Source organism: Plutella xylostella, chromosome 20 (genome assembly GCF_932276165.1).
Source record: "Plutella xylostella chromosome 20, ilPluXylo3.1, whole genome shotgun sequence".
NCBI classification, from domain to species: domain Eukaryota; kingdom Metazoa; phylum Arthropoda; class Insecta; order Lepidoptera; family Plutellidae; genus Plutella; species Plutella xylostella.
Window position 1 is genome coordinate 4,200,031 of NC_064000.1, and position 17,338 is coordinate 4,217,368.

A 17,338-nucleotide genomic window follows, 5' to 3' on the forward strand; every position below is an offset into this window, starting at 1 on the left:
GCGAATGAAAATGGCGTCGAAAAAGGCAAGGCCAGTGTTGCCAAGTTTGGTAGTTTTATTGTTATATATTTTAGAGTGTTTTGAGTTACAAAACACAGGGGCCTGCACTAAAATAACTTTTTTATATTGAAAGAACAATGAATATTGCTTTTTTTCACCACTTTGACCAACAAAATCGTTTTAATAAATATTCAAGCTACTGTTTCAAAAAATAATAGCTGCCTAATGCATAAAAAAATGATAGGTCTAATCTAACTCCAATTTACAATTTGGCAACACTGGGCAAGGCAGTGTCAAAACAGTCTAGCTAGTCTATGGTCGATAAAAAGCTCAGAATAATAACGGCCACGAAAAAAAGTATCAGTCCGAATATTTTTCAGAGCTTTCTTTAATCTTTCTGTGGTGGTAGCATTATGCTGCTGCACCCCGCCTGCAGGTGCAGCCCACTTGGCTATTCGTATTAGCCAAAACTGACATGTTTTGTGTCAGGGGCGTACCCAGGTAGGAGCAGGGGGGGGCAGCTGCCCCCCCCCCCCTAGAAGATAATATAAATTAGTAAATTTTCCTGCTAAGTGGGAATTAAAAACGTGTTACTTGCTGTGCGCAAAATGAAGTGTTGGAAACAAAATATTTTTTCTTTTCAGTCAGATATTTTGATTTAATATTCATTTATCTATAATGTTTCAATATACCTGACCGACCATGATCTCGGAACAGGTATGAGCTGCCCCCCCCTAGCTGAAATTCTGGGTAAGTACGCCCAAACGTTCTAGCTACTCAGTTAAGTACTTGCCTATTTTAGTTAATTTATTACACGTATAAGCATTTTAAACTCGATTAATATGTACTCGTATGCTTAACTCATAACATCCAGGAGATATTTGCTTTCTTGAATTAGCCTTACAAATTACCTTACATACAAACGTATGTTTGTGCTATAAAAGAATCATCATCATCATCAGCCAATAATCATCCACTGCTGAACATATAGGCCTCTCCCAAGGAGCGCCACAACACTCGGTCCTCGGCCTTCCTCATCCAACCACTATACCGTCTACCCGCCTTAGGTCGTCAGTCCAGCGGGTCCCATATAAAATATTACTACATAACTGCCTAGGTACCTACTCACTAACTATTCATAAATCTATATGACATTACTAATGTTTGAGGAACTAATATTTTTAGCAGCCTGGCAGCAACAACTCGGTGATAACTTTCAGTGTGAAATACCTAGTTAATTTCAAATTTTATTTAGGTAGGTACTTAACTATTTAACAATAAATACCTGCTACCTATGTGGGTACTTGTGGGGAACAGAGGCGAAGAAATTTGCTCAAGCCATCATCCGAGATGAGCCGACGATTGAGAGAGCGAGCGGGGATAAGACCGTCGCTCTGGATGCTGGATCATACGTTAGGTACCTGGTAGTTTAGAGGATCTCGCTGGCCATTCAATGAGGGAACCTAGCCGGCATCATAGGAGCCTTTGAACCAGGTATGATCGAATGAGGACTTTCATATTAACTTTGAAAACATCTTGTTTACTTGTGAGTGGTCTAATAAACTTTTTAGAACGTAGTTATACCTATAATTATAAAATAAAATAATCCACTTAAGTACTTATATTTAGTTTTATTAGGAATCAAAATATGCGATATCATGAAATCACTTCCAAGCTCTAACTTTAACTCTTCTCGCCGGCACCATGACATCAGCATCGTCTTTTCCAGATTTTATCATGTCCCTTTGAAGTTCCACAATCATGCGTAACATAAAATTCACAGCTTGACTACATGTACCGTCTCGCAGCCGTGGCATGTCCCTGTGTGTTGGTAGACATCTGTCGGTTATCATGATTGTCTGGTGTGAGAGGGATGCAAGGAGACGCTTGAGTATGTCCACCTTTTTGGTAGCGGCCAATGGTCGGAGCCGCGTGACGAAGCGCAGAAGGTATTCCAGCAAAATCACGTCCTCCTGTTGATGTAAGTTTGTAAGTATGTTTATCTTATTGACATAATTTAATAGTTTATTACATAGGTTAGGTACGATAAACCTTTCGAGTTGCATCCCATATTATTGGGTGTGCTTGTTGTTAAGTTCAATAAAATATGTAACTTTTTAATTTTCCATAAAGGTGACGATTTTGTGGATGAGAAATCCATTCTCGTTCGACGTCTGGGCGAAGCGCCAACGTGTGGGCGTGATCGCCAGCGTTGGCGCAGATTCCTTTCATAAAACCGACACGAGCCGGCCAACTATCACGCCGGCTCCATACGTTGGCCCCAACGCAGGTCCCAATGCTACTCGTCCAACGTATGGATCTAGAAAATTGCATTGGCCCCAACGTTGGGGCGAGCGTTGGTAGTTGGCCGGCAAGTGTCGGTTTTATCAAAGGAATCTGCGCCAACGCTGGCGCTCACGCCCACACGTTGGCGCTTTGCTCAGTGCTGTTGCAACACGCAACGAGTGCAGACGTCGAGCGAGAATGGATTTCTCCTCCACAAAATCGTCAACTTTATGGAAAAATTCAAAAGTTACAGATTTTATTGAACATAACAACAAGCACACCCAATAATATGGGATGCAACTCGAAAGGAACATAAAAATCATAATGTATTAGCTGATGCATGGCGCAGCATTCAACAGAATATGGGCATGATCTTCTCGATGAATGAATTGAATATTTTAAAAAAGCGGGAATTATTGATGAGCAAATATTTATCGCCTCAGCGCAGTTAAGATTTCTGTATCGGACATCTTCACGTTGGCTCTGCCGGGACAGAACTAGTTTATTAGCCAACGTATGTACGCCTCACCCAATTTACAGTCCAACGTTGGTACGAGCGTTGGGACCAACGTGTGGAGCCGGCCTCAACACATGCCCCAACGTTGGGGCCAATACAATTTTCTCACGTTGGACGAGTAGCGTTGGGACCTGCGTTGGGGCCAACGTATGGAGCCGGCGTATAAAAACTTACCATTGGTAGAGACGAAATGCAAGACTCGACGTCTTGACCTCGGCTGACGATGATGGACAGGTCTTCCCGGTCTAACACGGGCTGTTTCAAACCTTCCAGCCACTCAAGCAGAAGACCAGTTAGTATGACTGGATCTTCCTGAAAAAAGTGGTATAGGTAGTAACTAGATAGCTATTTTTCACCATGACTGTGTACAAAGCCTTAGGGACAAGGAAAGCATTTACCTACCTCTTCATCTATTCTTGACATAGCTTCGGTCCTCATATTGATATCAGTTCTTAGTTCCTTCAAGTATTTTCTTTTTTCATCCGGAAGACTGTGATGGTCTACTGTAAAGGCCTGCAAAATTAACACGCAATTCTAAATAAAGTGAGGCTTAAATCTACCTATGCATGTCTAAGCATATTGCATATTCCTTTTCAATGCTGGACGTAATGGTCTAATAATTGACAGCACCGTTGCTAAGGCGGTAGGCGGTAGGAAAGCCGCGGGTTCAAATCCCGCCCAGGGCAAACATCTGCGTGATGAGGATTTGTGTTTGCTTTGTGTCTGGTGGTCCAGGCTAGTTTGGGGTCGTAGCCGTGTGTGAGATGTCCCCACATATTTTTTTTATTATCTTATTTATAAATATGCCTTATATCAGGCACAAACACTTTCACACACTAACTTCATGTATACGTATGGCGGCCATATGCCCTCCGTTGGAAGCTCCGGTGATCCTGCTGACGGTCTCCAGACTCCGCTCCACTTCCTCCTCGACCTGGTCCCGCCACTCCAGCATCGGCAGTGTTGGCACGTCATCTGTAAAAGATACCATTTGATCAATTATAACTTAGTTGATAGGTACAGTTAAGTTGTGTTTAATTGCATATCTAAGTTTGTCGTACATTTATAAGAGTTGATTACTTTTATTTTCTCACCACAAAGGTAGACTGGAAGAAATCGCGTTAAGGCGATATGTCCGCCTTTGTGTACATAGACTGTCAACCTGTAACAATCTGTACCTACTTTGTAAGTTTCTATGTGTATGCAATAAAGGGTTTAGGTACATAAATAAATAAATACAGCCAATGGCTCACGCAGACTGCATGGCAAGGGATTTTAATTTTTACTCATGGACATTCAACCGCATATAAATTTATGTCGTATTTCTGTTAAATGCCGTCCACTGTGCGTATTTCTACCGACGACTTTACTGGTTTCTGCTATGAATTTGGTTCTATGGGATTTGTTGTTGTTGGCAAATCCATAGAAATACATTAAGTAGTTAGTCCACCAATCCGCACTACGCCAGCGTGGTTAAAACCACGCCAACTACGCCTAAAACCTTTCCTTCATTGGAAATGGAAGGAGATTCGTGCGTCAGCAGTGGGGACGTGATGGGTTGTGATGTGATTAGGGATTGCAATCCAGTCCGGCGGATCCGGTGAGTTTTTGGTGCCTACCGGATCCGGTAATATCATCAAAAGAGGAAGGTTTGTATGTACTTTGTATACCATAATTCCGTAAAAGGCTAACTAACTAGTAGGTATACTTACCTAATATATAAAAAAATGAAAACATGACTAACTATTAATACCAACATCCTCCGGCGTGGTGGGGTCGGGCGGGCGGGCCTGTCGGATGCGGTACGCGAGGAAGCGCCTGTAGAACGGGCGGCTGCGGACTCGCAGGTCCAGGCCGAGGCTCTGCTGGCACCCGCACAGCCTCAGCAGACGCTCGCACAGGAGGAACACTGTCTGGTGGTGGCGGAAAAGATTATTTTATGAAAATATTGTTACTTATATTTTATTTTCCGTGCTGAGGCACTTCAGGATGGATGTATGTACATATATGTACAGTGAAACTATAAAGTCCTGAAATTAAATGAGGGCACTGCTATCTTTCATGTAGCAACCCTACATAGCGAAATGTAATGAAATATATTTATGTATTTTAAAAACAACTTATCATCCCAAAAAAGCTCTTATACAAGCTAGAAGGTGTTAATAATTATTTATGCTAATAGTGAAACCAATAAATATTTATTTAGATAACGTTATTTACAACTGTATAAAAAACTGGATCTGTTGACGAAGGGCACACATAGTAAAGACATCAATTTCTCTTTTTGGACGGCCAGTCTGTTTCTTCCAGGAGTTTGTTGAGGAAAAAAAATCTTTTTGAGTTACACAATGCCCCCCAAATTCACACAATGTGAATTTAGTAAGTACACTGTTATTAGTAATCTTACGGAATTCTGACAGTTATCAATTTTAGACAAATCAGAGATCACAAACCTTTTTGGGCTGGGCACTTTTTCAATACGAGTCTGGACATCTGAGACTATAATATATATTTTTTAGTCCCTGTATCCATTTTATTAAGTGCGGCGCTCCAAATTAAAAGGGGATTTACCTACGGTGAGAAATAATTACCGTACCTACCTAAATATATTACAAACAGTGAAAAATACAATTAAAGATAATCTCAATTATCTTATATAATTATCGCTGTCGTAGAAAATATATCTAAAAACAACTAGTAGGTAATTATTTTTGAAACGGTAGCCGCACCGATGTCAGGCCGATGTTGCGTTCGTATTTGAATAGAGGTAAAAAAAAGAGATGTCGCTCTATAAAATTGTATTGTGTGCACTGACTGGCTTGCGTGTCGTCACAGCAAACTGTGCGTCTAAAATGTGCGGTGGTGGTACCAAATTAGCGATACAGGTGAAATTGTGTCAGCGACTCATCGCTGGGAGTAAGACAGCAGAACACGTTTACCCCATCGGTCATCGGTTCTTCGACAGATGTGACCAGCCCATTGCCACTTAAGCTTACTAACTCGGTGAGCTATGTCGGTGACTTTAGTTCTCTGTCAGATTACTTCGTTCCGGATGCGATCTTTCAAGCATAGCTCCAAGCATAGCTCTTTCCATAGCTCGCTGAGTGACCTTCAGTTTGTGAACCAGTCCCACTGTAAGTGTCCACGTTTTAGCCCCATAGGTCATAACCGGTAGGACACACTGATCAAAGACTTTCGTCTTGAGACTTTGTGGTATGGGCGACGAGAAGACTTGACGAAGTTTGCCAAATGCTGCCCAGCCCAATTGTATTCTTCTATTGACCTCTGATTGGAAGTTGTTTCTACCCAGCTGCAGAGTCTGTCCAATCCAGTGGCGTGCTTTGGGAGGGAATACGTCCAGCAGTGAACTGCTATAGGTATGACGATGGATGGATGATGATGGATTTGTTTATTATCATCATCAGTATCTTCATCATCAGCATCGCTGACTTTAATTTATTAGAGATTCTGTAACTCTGTCGATAAAATCGTCGAGAGTGCACATCTTATCTTCCTCTTTTATTGTGTGGCTGATGCATGCTTGCCATTTCTCAGGAGTAACATTTTTTATACCTTCTAGTAGTAGTTTTTTAACTTCCGCCATTTTGTAGGTTGTGTTGTGTCTTGCGACATGCCCCTTCACTTGAGCCCACACCAATTTTTGAAATTGATTAAAAAGGTTTATTATCCCTGAATTTAGTAGGAAGTGATGCCATGCTAAAGAATAAAATAAAGCAATTAAAATTAATTCGATACATGGGTCGTGAGTCGTGATCCTACTTCATATTATAAATGCGAAAGTTTGTAAGTGTATATGTGTATGTATGTATGTATGTATGTGTGTATGTTTGTTATTTCTTCACGTCAAAACGGCTGAACCGATTTTAATGAAATTTGGAATGAAGTTAGCTGACACCCTGGATTAACACATATGTTACTTTTTATCGCGGAATTCCCACGGGAAAACTTATTAAGGCGAAGCGAAGCTCGCGGGAACAGCTATTATATTGAAATATTTGTTATTTTTGTATTAGTTTACTTGAGCAAGTAAATATTTAGATTTATCTTTTTGTATAAAAATATTAAGAAAAAATTATTGCCCAGAAATGGATCGCAATTATTCATTTTTTCGGTAAAGAACTTTTTTAGTAGCATCACTTATAAAATGTCAGAATTCTTTCCAATTAAAAATCAGAGAGTAAACAAAAAATATATCTTCAAGTTTCAAAATGATAAGGTTTGACTCAACTGAAACCAGATGAAACCTACAATCAATGGTATGTAAACAATGATCGACTTGGGCTCTAAACCTAGGTTTATCGATAAATGAGGCGTTGGTACTAATAAAAAATGAATTATTACAATTTGTACAATGCTACATACCCGTCATAGACGCTGTACGAGCGTAAACATCCTCCAAATTCGACAAAATGTGTCCAGCTTGATGTTCTGCTAAACATTGTATAAAAACTCGATAAATAAGTTCCCTAGCTTGACTACGAATATTTTTCTTCATCTTTCTAATTGCAACCAAGCGTAAATTGTTGCTTTTATCTAGATTATCCTTATAATTAATAAGAAAATTAAAAAATACAGCCAACCGCCAATTGATATAAACAATTGTTATGACTTTTATGCACAGAGTACTTTGTATTATACTAGAAATGCTTTTATGTTTCTTTTCTAATGGTGCCAGGCTCCTGAAAATTTTAGTTCCTCAAACACTAATGTCATGAATTAATAGTTTCACTCATTTTTATTTTTACACTTTCGTGTGCAACCAACAGCATTTTGTTGTTAATAACTAAATATTACTTATAAATGTTATTTATATATCGTTGCGCAGTGGATATTTGTAGAGAATTAGAAGAAATACTCACATATTGGGTATAATTAACTTTTATTGTAAATTGGAGAAAATAATATGTACAGCCATGTTGTTTGTTACCAGTAGACAAGGAAGTGACATAGACAAATTCCTGACACCCCCTCTCAATATTAAATTTCTAATTGAATATTGCAATAAAATAAACTTATAACACTTCTTTTCTTCCTATGCGTTTACACATTAAAAACCACTTATAATATAACATTATTAACTTGACAAACCTACTTCTTATTTTATATAATAAACAGTTTCATTACAAAGTAATTGTGTTTTACAGTATTCAGTGGTTTAGTAAATATATCGGCTACATTTTGTTGCGTAGACACATACGATACAACAATATTCTTATTACATACCGCATCTTTAACAAAAAGAAACTTAATATCGATATGTTTGGTGCGCTTACTATTTTCCTTGCATTCGATCATTCTAATCGCACTTTGATTATCAACAAGTAAGTATGCATCAATATCCATATTGAAGTTAGCTGATATTCCTTTTAAATATATTAGCTCCGACGTTACCATTGCAGCAGCCACATATTCTGCCTCTGCAGATGATAATGAAACGGTGCATTGTTTCTTTGAAAACCATGAAATTAAATTGTCGCAGTAAAATATAGCGCAGCCACTTACGCTTTTCCTATCTTGACTTTCGCTCGCCCAATCCGCGTCACTGTAAGCTAATAATCTCTTCTGCGAATCTTTATTCTTAATATAGGTTAAGCATTTACTTGCAGTTTGTTATAGATATCTTAGTACTCTCTTAGCCGCAATCCATCTTTCTTTCGTTGGTTTATCTAAGTACCTGCTAAGGTATGAAGTTGCGTACGTTATATCTGGTCTAGATGTTGTAGAGATGTATGTTAAACATCCGATTAGTTCTCTATAAGGTACATTTGTGATTATATCTTCTTCTTCATTGTTTATGGGTTTAGTAGCCTCTATCGGCGTATTTACACCTTTGCACGATTCCATTCCGAATTTTTCTATTATTTTATTAATCATCTTTTCTTGTTTTATTTTTAATATATTCTGCTCTCTATGTATTTCCATGCCTATATACTCTTTAACTTCTCCCAGGTCTCTTACATTGAATTCTTCTTTTAATTTCTTTATAGTATCCATACAGTTTCCCATAGTTATGATGTCATCCACCCAGATCAGTAACCATTCATCTTTTTTCGTGTATAAGCAAAAATCATGCTTTGATTGTTCAAAACCTTGCTTAGTTATAAAGTCGTGAAATCTGTCATTCCAGCATTTTGGTGATTCTCGCAAACCATATAAAGCTTTGTTTAGCTTCAGTACCTTTCCTTGGCCGACTTGTACTCCATCTGGTGGTTTTATATATACTTCTTCTTTTAATTCACCATTAAGAAATGCAGTTGGTACATCGAATTGTCTTAGCTGAGGGAACACCCAAATATTCCGAAAAACTTTTTTCCGAATTTGATAACCCCGAATATGTTATTTACGAAATATTGCAATACCGATTTTTTAAAATACCGAATTATAATAATCACGAAAATTATAATTTCGAATATTATAATCACGAATATTGTTATTACGATTGTTAAATATACGAATGTTAAAAAATACGATTACTTTAATATACGAAAAATAAAATACCGATTTATTATAATCACGAAAAAGTCAAATCCCGATCGGAAATATGATAATTCGTGATTTTGACAAAAAAAACATACTTAAACGTCTTTAAAACTTTAGAACCAAAACCAAAAGATAGGTGCGACGACGAGCAAAGCGAGGAGGAGCGTGTTAGGTGCACATAGATATCCAAAAACAAAGCGGAGCGCAGCGAAGCGGAGCGGAGCGTTTCAAATATAGAGCAAAACAATTGCTAGGACTTTTACGGTGTTTAAACTTTAAAACCTTAGTACCTAAACCTAAAGATAGGTGCGACGACGAGCAAAGCGAGGAGGAGCGTGTTAGGTGCACATAGATATCGAAAAACAAAGCGGAGCGCAGCGAAGCGGAGCGGAGCGTTTCAAATATAGAGCAAAACAATTGCTAGGATTTTTATGGTGTTTAAACTTAAAAACCTTAGGACTTAAACCTAAAGATAGGTGCGACGACGAGCAAAGCGAGGAGGAGCGTGTTAGGTGCACATTGATATCGAAAAACAAAGCGGAGCGCAGCGAAGCGGAGCGGAGCGTTTCACATAATATAGCTTAAAAAATATTGTTTTTATACGCATTATGCTGCATTATTCATAATAGATAACCATTTCTTGTTAACTAAGAAACATTCGGGAATTTGTATTTTCGGAATATTAAAACTTCGGGATTCGTAATTTAAATAATTCGATATAATAAAAATCGTACTTTTGAAACATCGAAATAATAATATTCGGAAAATTGACTTTCGTCATTATAATAAATGTGTTGTTTGAAATTTCGTTTATAAACTATTCGTGATTTTCGTTATTCGGAAACTTAAAATTCGGGATTGTGAATTATTCGGAACTATGAAATTCGAAATTTAAAAAATCGTAATTTTCATATTCGTAAAAAAGTAATTCGGAATTATGTAGTGTACCCCTTAGCTGATGATCTTCCTGTAGTGCATAGCTTAGCATCATTCTTATAGTTGACATTCTTGCCACTGGTGAGTAAACATTGTACTTGTTATCTGTTTGAAAACCTTTTGCTACTAGTCGTGCTTTCTTTTTTCCATCTTGTTTTGTTCTAAAAACCCATTTGGTGTCTATAGCTCTTTTCTTATTTGGTAGTTCTGTCTCTGTCCAAGTATTTAGTTGTTCGTGTGACTTTAACTCATTATCAATGGCTTCTTTCCATCCTTCTCCTTCTTTTATAGCTTCACCATATGTTTGAGGTTCTATGTGTAGACAGAATGCTATGTTTGCTTCTTGTTCTATAACGTCTTCTTCCAATTCGTAATCCTTTAAATATGTAGGTAGCTTTCTAGTTCTTTGTTCTCTACTTAGTTCTTGATGTCTCTCTTCATGAACTTGCACTTCAGCTTGTCTTTGTATATTCTCGTCTTGTTCATTTTCTTGTCCTTGTTCTTCTTCTTGGTAGTATCTTACATTATTGTCCTGTTTCTTTTCTTGATATATGATGTCTGATTCATCAAATCTTACATCTCGACTGATGATTATTTTGTTAGTCTCTGGATCCCACAGCCTGTATCCAGTTGGTGCGTAGCCTACCATTCTCCCTTCTTTCGCTCTGCCTTCGAATTTGCTCTGTCTTGGTAAAATCACAGCCCATGCTTTGCTTCCAAAAGTTTTGAGCCTTGACAGGTCTGTTTTTCCTCTCATAATGCATTCTGGTGTCTCAAAATTAATGGCAGATGATGGACATCGATTTAGCTGATATGCTGAGCATAATATTGCTTCTCCCCATAGATGTTTTGGCAGATTAGCCTCATTCAGTTGTGTTCTGGCTTTGTTGTATAACGTCTGATTCATGCGTTCGGCAACTCCATTGCTTTGTGGTGAGTATGGTATAGTATATTGTATAATTATGCCGCGTTCCTGACAAAATGCGTCCATTTTTCTATTTTTAAATTCTCCACCATTGTCACATCTTATCTTCTTTACTCTGATTCCTTTTTCATTTTCCAATCTATTTATGTAGTGTATTATATTATCTGTTGCTTCACTTTTAATTTTTAGGAGTCTGACTTCGCAAAAGTGTGAGTAATCATCTATTATAGTTTGATAATATCGCTCTCCGTTGAATCCTTCGATATTTACTGGCCCTGCTATGTCCGTGTGTATTAATTCTCCTATATTCTGCGACCTTGGTTTCAATACCCTTTGGAATGGTTTCCTCTTTCCTTTTCCTTCCATACATGGACCGCATACATTTTTGCTTACCGGTAGGTTCATTGTTTGTAAACTCCTACGGTTGAGGTGTCCCAGCCTTCTGTGCCATACTTCTCCGGTGCTGAAATTAGCATAGTTACATCTATCTACAGCTATCTCTGTATGTAACTTATATAGTTTCCCTGAACAGTATCCTACTATTTTATTACCGCTATTATTATTCTTCTGAATTTCTACAGTTTCAGAGTTAAACCTTACTTCACAATCATTCTGGACTATTTTTCTTACAGAAAGTAAGTTAAATGATAAACTTTCTACTATAAGTGCATCTATTTTCATACTTGCGCTATCACTTGTGACATAAATATTTCCTCTCTTGTTTGCTGTTACGTAATCTCTATTTGCTATGAATATTTTTACCTCTTTATCTAAGTATTGAATTTCTGACATATATCTCTCGTATTTACTTTGAATTAGATGTTCTGTGCAACCTGAATCTACAATGAACTCTAATTTACAATTCTCAACACTGTTGTTCTTAAAATTATCATTTTGTGTACCTGCTATGAATGAAAATTCTTTGTTTTCTTCTGATGCAGTTGCAGCCGTGTGCTGCCACGATGACCCCTGTTGGCTCGCATGATGTCTTTGGCCTTCTTGACTGTAGTTTCCATATTGATGACCTTGTCCTCTTGCTATATATCCTCTTCCTCGACCATGACCTCTGTTTCCTCGTCCTTGAAATTGTGTTCCTCTTCTATGTCCTCTTCCTCTTCCTCGGCACTCTGTTGCTATGTGTCCGGGTTTGTTGCATCTGTAGCATGTCACTATATTGGGGAATGCTGTTTCTTCACGTGTGTGTTCCGGATTTTTGTTCTTCATCTTTAGTTCTTCATCTAATAGTCTCGCCTTTACATATTCTAACTTAATATCTGTATTTATTGTTTCTATCCCAAGTAACATTTTTGGTTTTAGAAAGGTTTTGAAAAGGTTCTAGAACCTTTGTATGGAAATCAACTCGCAAGTCTTAGAAGGCTCAATTACCTTATATTAACCTTATATTAACCTCCTGAGTGCAAAAAGGGCCCACGTTTTAGAACCTTTCTGAGAGCTACAGCAAAACCTATAGCTCAAACCCAGAACCTTTTAAACTACTTACATAGAACCTAAATAAAACCTTCACAACCTTAATTTAACGTTAACATAACCTTGGAAGACAGCTTTTAAGTTCTAAATTAGTCCTGGATGTAACTTTTCTATAACTTGAAACACATTTGTTGGATATTTGTAATGCCTTTCCAGGACTCTCGGGCTTTAAAATGTTTCTGTGTAAGATTTTATAATAATTATAATAAATGGCGCCATTACCTGACACTTTCCAAGACACAAAATGGCTAACTTGTAAGTGTTGTATTAATAAAAAATATAGTAAGTAGTTAGGCTGAAGTCAGGAAATATGAAAAACTTGTGCGACTAGCACTTTATCGTGATACTTTCGGATAATAGTTCTGTATAAATGACGGGCCTTTTGTAAATAATAAATTTGAAAATATTTTAATTAAAACGACCGATTAAGACGACCGAATGGCGTAGTGGTTAGTGACCCTGACTACTGAGCCGATGGTCCCGGGTTCGATTCCCGGCTGGGGCAGATATTTGTTTAAACACAGATATTTGTTCTCAAGTCTTGGATGTGCCCGTAAAATGGCAATAGGCCCGCCCCCTATTACATTGGGACTAACATAACACTCTGGCGAAAAGTGGGTGCAGCAATGCACCTCTGCCTACCCCGCAAGGGAGTACATTAGTACAAGGCGTGAGTGCGTGTTTGTGTTTATTATTTTGTTTTAATTAAAAAAATAGATAAAATTTTATGTTTGGTGTAAAGTTATATTAGAAATAAAAGTACTGTCTTTATAAAAAAACATATATTTGGAATAGTATAGCACACGCTACTGAATTTTCCCCTAATTAATTAAAATGTATCTTTTTGCTAAGTTTTTTTTTTATTTCAGTGAAAAAATATGGCGGCCGTTAGGAAATTACTAAAAAGCATTAAACATATTTTAAGGATGCCTCTAAAGCTTTAAAATATTCTTGAAGGACTTAAATCATGCCTTTAGCTCATAGCCAGTGCTTAATGCTTTTGGTTTTCACCAAGTAGTCCTAATTTGTTTGCCTAGACAACTCTCATCAACCTAAAGGTTTGAGATAGGTTTTAAAAATTACTTATAAGTGATTTCAACATTCCATAACTTTATGGTTGTATCAAGGTAAAAAATTTAACCTTAAGCTCTCACTTTAGCATTAATGTTAGCTTTTCTAGAACTAAATCAGGAGTCTACGACAGCTATAAGATCCTAGAACTATATGCTCTTGAAATACATGTTATAATAACGTTAATTTAAACTCTTATCAGCAGCTCCAAGGTTGTATTAATAAACAATTAGTTTTGGGACTTATTAATCATTCTCAAGTACTCAATATGACCAGATAGCAAAGCATTAACCTTTTCACAACCCTTATAAAACCTAAAGGCATTTCTTACTACCTAAGCTCGAATGAAATGTTACTTGGGATTGCTGTTATTAAGCTGTCATACCTTTCTTCTAGTCTTGTCAGTATGTAGCAGACTTTGTCTTTCTCTTCTACCTTCTCTCCGGTGCATTCCAGTTCCCGTACGATGGTATCAAACCTTGCGAAATACTCCTCTAGTTTCTCTAATTTTTCATGTTTCACGTTTAGCAATTTTCTTCGTAAATGAATCTTAGTCATTATACTCTTTCTTTGGAATGAGTCTTCTAGTACTTTTACCATTTCTTGTGCCGTGTTGCACTCTTTTATTATGTTTAAATGCTTGTCCATAAGACATTGAACTATGATGCATTTAGCCTTCGCATCGTTTACTTCATATTTTTCATCACTCTTTTCGGTGGTTTTGCTTTCTAAAACATATTTTATCTGTTTTTCGTCTAACAGGCATTTGACTCTGAAGAGCCAATAGGGAATATGCGCAATTTTTTTTTATACTTTTATTGGATAGTTTTACATCACTTCATTATAGTAAAAAAAAATTCAACGCCAAAATAAGTAATTTAAGGTATTTTAAAGAAAGTTAAAAAATTACAACCATCACGACCACTTTGAAATTCCCGTCAGGATGGCGGGCTGACGTGACGTCATAATCGTTTAATTTCACGGCTCAGAATAATGAGTCCCGTCAGTCGGCATAGATTTTTTACCTAATCAAGTAATCACAGAGTACTTTTGTATTTTCAACAAACCAATGTTGTCATGGTAACAAACGAAAAAGGAAGTGTATAAAGTGTGATCAGTGGCTTTTTTGTAATGGTAATAAAGTGTGACCAGTGGCTGTTTTGTAATGGGAGCTCGTAAATAGCTGCTAGTAGCTCTTTTGAAATGCGAGCGCGCAAACCAGAGGACCTTTGTACACAATATTACGCTATTATGGCAATATGAATATAAAGTAATATTTGTATTGTATGTAAGTACTTACTGTAACTTTAGTTCTCAGTAAGAGAGACTAGGGTTAGTGGGTCATTCTATTCTATTATCTGTGGGGGTGTAAGAACCTGCACCTGGCTCTCTTGAATGGAACCATTGTGCATATCTCAAAGGTCTAAACCCCCTTATCTAAACTATCGAATAAGAGTATAAAAATATATGCATATTCCCTAATATTTGGGCACACGGCTCTCGACTTTTCAATAGTCTTTGCTGTCCTTTTCCGCAGCTGGCCACAGTTTACTCGTTCATACTGCGTAATAAATTTAATGTGTCCAGTTCTTCTGATTACGAGAATTCTTCCATAACTTAATTTAGAAAAAAATAACAACGTTTGAAATATACTAACGACTGCCATTATAACCTAAAAGTAGAAAGAGCAACTTGTGTCATGTTCATGTCATAATACTGACAATACAAATTTAATTTTATTGTGTTGCAATATGGAGCATATTTGAGTGGCTCGTTGACTAGCGAATGGCTGTTTACGCCTCATTACAATAGAACAACTAGTGGCAGCCCATACACTACCAACAAAAAATATAAAAAGTCCTAAACTTTGCAAACAAACAAGCATATCAAACAAGAAGTGGAGAGGTTATAGGAGGCTAAGATCTACTCGTATTGGAAGAATTTTTATGTGATCCATCGTATCTGATCACAACGAGCATCACAAATACTCGGTGACATTAACATTTCTTTGTTTACACTTGACATTTATTTAACTATACCTACGCAAACGCAAAGAAGTTATTATTCTGAGATTGATATATAAAGAATTATGACGTCACATCCGCCCTAAGAAAATGGGTGACGTTTCTCGGAAGTTAGAATTTACCGAAGTTTTTTTGTACTTTTCAACTTCATTTACTTGCTCAAAAATAAATTATAATCAAAAATAATGATGGAGTCGTAGTTATGAAACAACAAAGTTTATTATAAATAATATTTGACCTTTATTTGAACCACTTGCATATTCCCTATTGTCGAAGCTTGAAGCTTCCAACTTTGGGTAACTTTGCGCCGTTTCGCCCATAACCTGTTATTTATATATCGTTGCGCAGTGGATATTTGTAGAGAATTAGAAGAAATACTCACATATTGGGTATAATTAACTTTTATTGTAAATTGGAGAAAATAATATGTACAGCCATGTTGTTTGTTACCAGTAGACAAGGAAGTGACATAGACAAATTCCTGACAATAAACACATAACAACTTGATGCCGTTAACAGCACCCCGCATATACCTAACACAAAAATAAAGGGTACTTATAGAGGTAGTTAAGTATAAATACTGAAGTACTTTTGTCCATCGACTTTTGGATATTCTTCTTTAAGTACCTATAATCGTTTGCAATAGAATCCAACAATCATGTAAACAAATATGGCGGGCTGACATTGACAGCGTATTGTTTATGCCCATAGTGATGTCATAGTGTTCTAATTAGATTAAATATATAAGCCATAGACTATAAAATAAAACTTATTATATATAAAAAGTGTTTATTAAAACAAATTTAAATCTTCGTCTTCGTCATCATCACTATCAGAAGTGTCGCCGGTGACCGTAATTATAAATGGAACCACTGTGTCATCGCTTGCCGTGTCTAAAATGCCGTCGAGCTTTTTCATTTCTTCCTCTTCCTTTTTTCGTTTTGGTTAATTATATTAAGCTCTTGAAAAAAAAATTTATTGTATTCAAATAATATTAAATTAAAATAATTTATTAAATTAAAAATAAAAGATAACTTCAGATTACGAACAACACTAACTTTTCAATGACTTATAGAGTTCGATGAGTAAAAAACTAAGATGACAGCTTGTCAAATACTTCGAAATTTTTACGTTGCAAATGTTTTAACAAATTTAACTTATAAATACAAGTTAAACCGTGTTGAAGATAATGTAAAAACAATGGTGCGTTCGTTGAAATTAGACTATGTTCATAATTGCTCGTCAAATGTATGTGATTACGGAGTAATCGTGACAATTTGGTTTGTTTACATGATTGTTGGATTCTATTGCAAACGATTATACATATTTCAAATTAAATTTTATTATCTTTATACAATGATTTCAAAAGGAAGGATAGGCCCTTCAGAACATATTACTCAAACCTTCTTCATACAAGCAAAATAACTGTTATCTGTCATAATTTGTTTGAACTATGTCAGTGCCTAGCAACTATCTTGACGACGTAACCTTGTACGTGCGTCAATAATTTACCATCCCGGACATTGTTTTATTATTTGCAGGCGCCATATCAATAATTTAAGACAAATCCAACTACTAAAATTAAAACTG

The 17,338-nt window shown here is 36.6% G+C and overlaps 1 protein-coding gene across 2 annotated transcripts in view; it reads right to left on the bottom strand.

Annotated features, from left to right (window-relative positions):
- Nucleotides 1–1,611: 1,611 nt before the first annotated feature.
- Nucleotides 1,612–17,338, bottom strand: part of LOC105391764 (protein tyrosine phosphatase domain-containing protein 1) — a 31,089-nt gene continuing 15,362 nt past the window's right edge. For both annotated transcript variants that reach the window (XM_048628325.1, XM_048628326.1), the window contains exons 8-12: nt 4,548–4,716; nt 3,645–3,778; nt 3,206–3,316; nt 2,978–3,115; nt 1,612–1,973 (exon numbers count right to left, since the gene is read on the bottom strand). In XM_048628325.1, the coding sequence (XP_048484282.1) occupies nt 1,665–1,973; nt 2,978–3,115; nt 3,206–3,316; nt 3,645–3,778; nt 4,548–4,716 (861 nt within the window). In that variant the 3' untranslated portion in view covers nt 1,612–1,664. The remainder of the gene's footprint in view (nt 1,974–2,977; nt 3,116–3,205; nt 3,317–3,644; nt 3,779–4,547; nt 4,717–17,338) is intronic.